The 6,537-nt window shown below is 46.2% G+C and overlaps 1 protein-coding gene across 1 annotated transcript in view; it reads left to right on the forward strand.

Annotated features, from left to right (window-relative positions):
* The window catches only part of PTPRT (protein tyrosine phosphatase, receptor type, T), a 714,397-nt gene that overhangs the window by 679,259 nt on the left and 28,601 nt on the right, over window positions 1-6,537 (forward strand). Inside the window, exons 20-21 of the mRNA XM_011929203.1 lie at window positions 332-467; window positions 2,531-2,680. Coding sequence (XP_011784593.1) covers window positions 332-467; window positions 2,531-2,680 — 286 coding nt within the window. The remainder of the gene's footprint in view (window positions 1-331; window positions 468-2,530; window positions 2,681-6,537) is intronic.

Below are 6,537 nucleotides of genomic sequence, written 5' to 3' on the forward strand. Positions count from 1 at the left end.
AGGCGGAGCTTGCAGTGAGCTGAGATCCGGCCACTGCACTCCAGCCTGGGCGACAGAGCGAGACTCCGTCTCAAAAAAAAAAAAAAAAAAAAAATAGCCCTCGGAGACCAGCACTACTCTCTCATTTTACAAAGGAGACCGCTGGGGCTTAGTCGAAGTTTAGATGCTTACTCAAGATCCCCCAGGAATGTTGGGATTCAGACAGTTCTGTCTGACTTCTGCTGTATATGGCCTCTCAGCAGGACCCTTGGGGATAGGGCTGAATGCTAGGGGCCTCCCCAGGGCACGTCCCCCACAAAGATCCTTAACACAGACCATACCTCTCTTCCAGTGCTGGGGCTGGGCGGACTGGCTGCTTCATTGCCATTGACACCATGCTTGACATGGCCGAGAATGAAGGGGTGGTGGACATCTTCAACTGCGTGCGTGAGCTCCGGGCCCAGAGGGTCAACCTGGTACAGACAGAGGTGAGTCCTAAGGAACCAAGACCATTGGCCACCTGTAGCCCTGACCAAGGAGAAACATGATAGAACTGAGAGACCCATAGGTAGGGGCATCCTATGGAAAGGGACCTGGGTGTGAGAGAAGCGGGAGGGAGTAGACTCATGGCTTACTATGGAGAGACTACTGTGGAAGCTAGGGTGCCCCAGCCAACCCTGGAGGTCTACAGTGCAGGAAGTTCCACCAATGAAGAATGGTGGCGAGTTCTCCATCTCTGAGGCCATCCAAGCAGGGACAGAATGACAAATTTTGGGGATCATTTGAATAGCATTCTCGCCTTGGGTGAAGTGATAGAGGAGGAAAGAGAAGGACTGGCATTTATTCAATGACCACTACATGCCAAGCGATGGTTCAGTCACTGCAGGGAATGGTTTAATCAACAAAGTAACTGAGTACTTAGGCTGGGTGCTGGGGATTTCAAGAGACATAATACACAGCCCCTGCCCTCAAGGGAGAAGCAGACCTTCAGCACTTCTCTGTGTAGTTAGAGAGCCCAAACCTAAGAGTACTGAAAGGAATTAATCTTTATTGTTGTGTACCTACTGTGAGCCAGGCAGCATACATTCTTTCCAGTCGCGGTAGTGTTTCTACTCCTCCAAAACAGCTATGGTGTAGCTCCTAGTATTATCTCCAATTTATCAATGAAGAAGAAACTAAGAAATTGTGTCCCTAAGACCTCACATACCAGACTGTGGGAGAACTTGGGTCCATGTGCCCCCAAAGGCCTCTGCTTTTTTGCCAGAACCACACTCTCACTAAGCAGCCTTTTCTCCCTATCCCACTCTGTGCCTTGGCTTATCATTCCCGTAATGGGCCCATCTTCTGTTCTAGTGAAGGCTCTGGGTGCCTGGGCAGTCAGAGCTGGGACAGATAAGGAACTGTGCACATCATCAATCCTGCAAAGGAAAGTGACCCATGGCTTTGGTACAGCCAGCCCCTCTGACTCTGCAGTGAATACCACCACTGATTGGTTTACACACATAGGCTCTGAGCTAACTCACACAGGCCAGTCTTCAGGCTTCTAGCACTAAAGCCAAGAGGGCTGCTTATCTATTCCCAGGTTCATGCATGCAGAAGGCAGGCTTGCCGGTTGCAGTCAGACAGATGAGGTGACAGACATATTCAAATGCAGATGCATCACGTTGCATCTGGAAAAGCACACTTTATAGAGAAACTGACCAAGTTCTGCAGAAAAGGTCACTCAACAAACATTTATCTAGGGCCTAGAAGTGAGACCAACTTCTGCCTGGTGGATTAACAGATGGCCTTCCAGAAAGAATGAAACATTAAAGGTATGGAAAAGAGGGAGTGGCGTTTCAGGAGGAGAGAACAGCAGGTACAAATAATTGAGATAGGAGAAGACATGACACATGTTTTAGGAGCAGATTGTGAGACAAAGATTTGCGGGCAAATAATCTGCTTGGAAGGTAATCCCAAGACACACTGACTGGTGAATTGGAAAGTGAGGCAGAGCGGGGAAGGAAACAAACAAAGGCTACTTTAACAAGCTGTTCAACACTCTAGACAACTGGAACCCAATTCTGCTGGGAACTCTGAGACACATGCGTGTCCAAGTGATTCCACCTAAAGGGAGAAGGAACTTAGATTTCCGTCCTCAACTCTCTATCTGTCACTGCTTGAGGGTTACTTTCCACACAGCCCAAGGATCCTCTCTGCCTTCAGCAGAGAATCACAGGTGTTTGCAGCAAGCAGCCTTCCTTAGGTAAAGGTGAAAGCTGAGGGGACATGGGCTGGACACAAAGAGCACTGCTACAGCATGTCTAGAAGTTTCTCATTTTATCAGTGACTATGCTATTACATCTTCTGTAAGAAACAAGACCCACCATAGTTCAGGTGATCATTAGGAAACGTGGAAAGTTGGTCCTTTGGGTTACAGTATAAAAAGTAAGGATTCTACAATATATTGACAAGTGTCTATTCTTCATAGCCACAATACTAAATGTGGACCACAAATTCCCAGGCCATTGTTCTTACCTGGCACCCCATTCCCTCTCTTCTGACTTTGCAGGAGCAATATGTGTTTGTGCACGATGCCATCCTGGAAGCGTGCCTCTGTGGCAACACTGCCATCCCTGTGTGTGAGTTCCGTTCTCTCTACTACAATATCAGCAGGCTGGACCCCCAGACGAACTCCAGCCAAATCAAAGATGAATTTCAGGTATGAGCAAATCCCAGGCTCGGTGACCATCTTAGTCAGTTTGGGTTGTTATAACAAATTTCCATAGATTGGGTGGTTTAAATGACAAACATTTATTTATTACATTTCTGGAGGCTGAGAAGTCCAATATCAAGCTTCCAGTAAATCCAGTGTCCGGGGAGGGCTCTCTTCCTGTCTTTCAGATAGCCATCTTCTCACTGCATATTCACATGGTGGAAAGCAGAAGCAGCAAGCTCTCATGTTTCTTCTTTTTTTATTTTTTATAGAGATAGGGTCTCACTACGTTGCCCAGGATGGTCTTCAAATCCTGGGTTCAAGCAATCCTCCCACCTTGGTCTCCCAAGTTGTTGAGATTACAGGCGTGAGCCACCACACCCGGCCCTACGTGTTTCTTCTTATAAGAGCAGTAATCCCATTCATGAGGGTTCTATGTTCATGACCTAAACATCTTCCAAAGTCCCAACCTCCTAATACCATCACACTGGGGGCTAAGATTATGACATGGATTTTGGGAGGGATGAAAACATTTAGTCCGTAATAGTAACCCAACCAACTTCAGTGGCTCTGTGCACATTTGTGGGGTTTTCTTTGGGACAACTGATAAGCCTATGCACTTTCAGTGTCTGCTCCTCTAGGAAGCTGCAGAATCTATTCCAGAACACAAAATGCACAGCCATGAGCAACGACACACTCAGGGATTGCTGGTGCTTGTCTTTAACTGTGAATATGTTTTTTAACTGAAGTCTTATTCAGTTCTGTCCAAGTTGTGAATGGAGACAAATTTATACAAATGGGTGTATTTCATGCTCCTTCATCCCTGGAGGGACTCAGGTCCTCTCAGTATTTTTCAGTAGACTATTACTGCTAAAAGTGTGGTCTGCAGCCTGACCAACATGGTGAAACCCTGTCTCTACTAAAAATACAAAACAAATTAGCCAGGCATGGTGGCATGCTCCTGTAATCCCAGGTACTCAGGAGGCTGAGGCAGAAGACTCGCTTGAACCTGGGAGGCGGAGGTTGCAGTGAGCTGAGATCGTGCCACTGCACTCCAGCCTGGGTGACAGAGTGAGACTCCATCTCAAAAAAAAAAAAAAAAAAAAAAGTCCTCCACCTACCCTAGTGTGCCTCTGCACCTCAGCTTTCTTGGGAGGGACATGCTGTCTTTTCTAGTGGCTTTACTCTTAGAGACTCCTCTTCCTGTGTCCCCCATGCTTTCTGGTGAGACTTGGTTGCAAGGTCAACTAACAAGGAAGAGCAGTAGTGGCCATTGTTGTTGTTGTCTGAAAACAGTGAGGTCACCAGGGAGGCAGGCTGGACACTGGCAGCGTCTGCTGGGTCTGTCATGTGCACTTTACCCACATTATTTAATTTACTTCTCATCCAGTCTTGAGAGGTGGGCATTATTATCATTCCCATCTTACATATACAAAAACTCAAGTGCCGAGAAGGTCAACACAGAGTGGGAATATTTCACCTGCTTTTCTCCAGACACTCGCCCTCAGCTCCTTGACATGGCAGCAGGGTGCCTTGGTGGAAGCATGCTTCTTTTCATTTCTATTATTTTCAAAATCAATTGCCAGCCTGCAGGGTCCCTCATAGAGAGAAATGGACAGCACCAGGTTTTACCTTATTATGGAGAAGAGAGATTTTCAGCTCTGACCTAGAAAGTCACATTGAGAATGAGTGGCACGTCTTCGAATCCTCCCAAATGGAGATGAAGTATCATGTCAGGGGTGTCCAGAATTAGAGGAGGATGGCCTTCCTGACCCGAGGCCCGGCCAGCTGGCATCCCCCTCCTTCCCATTGCCTCTCTCTTCCAACATGACCTTGGGCCAGCCCATCTTTTCAGACCTTGGATGTGTGAGTTATCACATCCCTTCCCTGGCAGTTTGTGTCAGTCAAGAGACCACGGAAGACTCTATAAGCTGTGGATGTCTCAGAGCCAGCCCCATCCTCATACAGCATCCATTTATCTTCCCAGCAATAGTAGCTACACAACCCCATTTCACAGATAAGGCAAGTGAGGATGAGGAGGTAATCCTGGACTCTTTAAGTGTTTTGCATGTACTCTCTGCTTTATATCTCACAGCAATTGAAGGGCAACAGATCATTAATCCCCCCATCTCTATATCCCAAAGAGCACCCAGATCAAGAGTTAGGGAGAAAGAAAGACAATGGCAAATGTTTATCAGGCCCTCTGCGCATGATGGCTCTAAGGCCTTATGTATCATCTCCACAGCAGGTCATCTTAATGCATGTGAGCAGAGTGGTACCCCCTCCTAGGTCTGTTCTGAAAATTATTAAGAAATGGGTTGGCTAAGTGTACTAAGTGCCTAAGAGAGAATGCCTGACATGTAGTGAGCACTCTAATGTATCATTATTCTCTGCCTCTTAATGTCTTCTCCCCCCCTCCCCAGATTATTAATCCTTCAGGAAAGGAACAATGTTTTCATATTCCCACTCCTAATCCCAGCATCTACTGCATCTTACATTTTCAATAAATATTTGTTGAATATAATAGCCATTATTTATTGAGAAATTATTATGTATCCAGGCACAAAGCAATGTGTATGCATTATGCATTTTAATTGTAATTCCATGCAATTTATACATATTAGGCTATTAATGCTGTGAGGTAGATCTACTAATTATTAACATCATTTTATAGATGAGTATTGAAACCCAGAGAGGTTAAGTCATTTGCCCAAGGTCACGCAGCTAGTAAGTAATAGAGCCAGGATTTAATCCTAGGGGTCTCTTCAAATACCATGTTGGATCACTATGTGATGCTGAAATAAGCACAGCTCTGTCTTCACAAGGACCCTGCAGGGAGGTATGTTAAATGCATCAGAAATCTGAAGCTAACGGACACTAGGCAACTTGGTCACCACTGATAGCTCCAAAATTCAGAACCAAATTGGGCTGGTTCTTTATACTGAAGAACATTGAACATATGAACATTGAAGAAAAAACACATGAGTGACCCCCTATACTCCCTCCCACACAGGCCAAGTCTCTTGAGTCCCCGCATCTGGATTTTGGGGAGTAGGTTCTGAAGCAAACTTAAATCATGAAATTTTCTCATGAATGAAGACTCTGCTTCCGATGGGTGTACTTTCCAAATTGTTGTAGGTAGTGGTCCGCGCTGGCCTGTGCTCCTTGGATTTATAATCAGCCGATATTGCTTTTTTGTTTTGTTCCATCTCTCTTCCTCTTTGTGTTTCTTTTGACATCCACATTGTTAGACAAAGACGCTTGTTTCCATGAGAAATGCAAGATGTGAAAACGCAGTGGAAGGGGGCCTCCTTGACAGGCTGCCCGGCCTTCCCATCCAAAACTGCACATGTGTGAGGCCCATGTCTTATGTGCCTCTTGGTCGGCACTGATGTTTCAGAGCCCAGCACTCATCTAGAAAGGGCTGGCCAAGGCCCACAGAGTCTCGTTGAGTTCCTCTGCTATTCTGTACTTGGTCTAAGATTCTCCTAAAGAAGCCACTAGTGACCAGAAATCAAGTATGTATTAGGAAATTTGATTCCTGACAAGGGTCTCCGGACAGTCAGTTGCTCCAGTTTCATGACGCTCTTGCTTCATCATCCTGGGAAAACAGCCGCAGGTGGAGCCAGATGCTGGCCTTTGAACACTGTGCTCCACCAACCACTCTCCGTCTTGGGCGCAGCTCAGAGAACTCTGGTTTCTGTCCTGTCATTCACCTCCCCTCTGTTCTCTCTCCTCTCCTTCTTTGCTTCCATCCATCAACCCATTTGCTGAAGAAGAGAAAAGAAGGGTAGAAAATAGGAAAGACATGTCTATGAGACATCTCCAGCATGCCAGGAACCATGCTAGGTATTTTATGCTAT

Source organism: Colobus angolensis, unplaced genomic scaffold (genome assembly GCF_000951035.1).
Source record: "Colobus angolensis palliatus isolate OR3802 unplaced genomic scaffold, Cang.pa_1.0 Scaffold8, whole genome shotgun sequence".
In the NCBI taxonomy this organism is placed as follows: Eukaryota; Metazoa; Chordata; class Mammalia; order Primates; family Cercopithecidae; genus Colobus; species Colobus angolensis.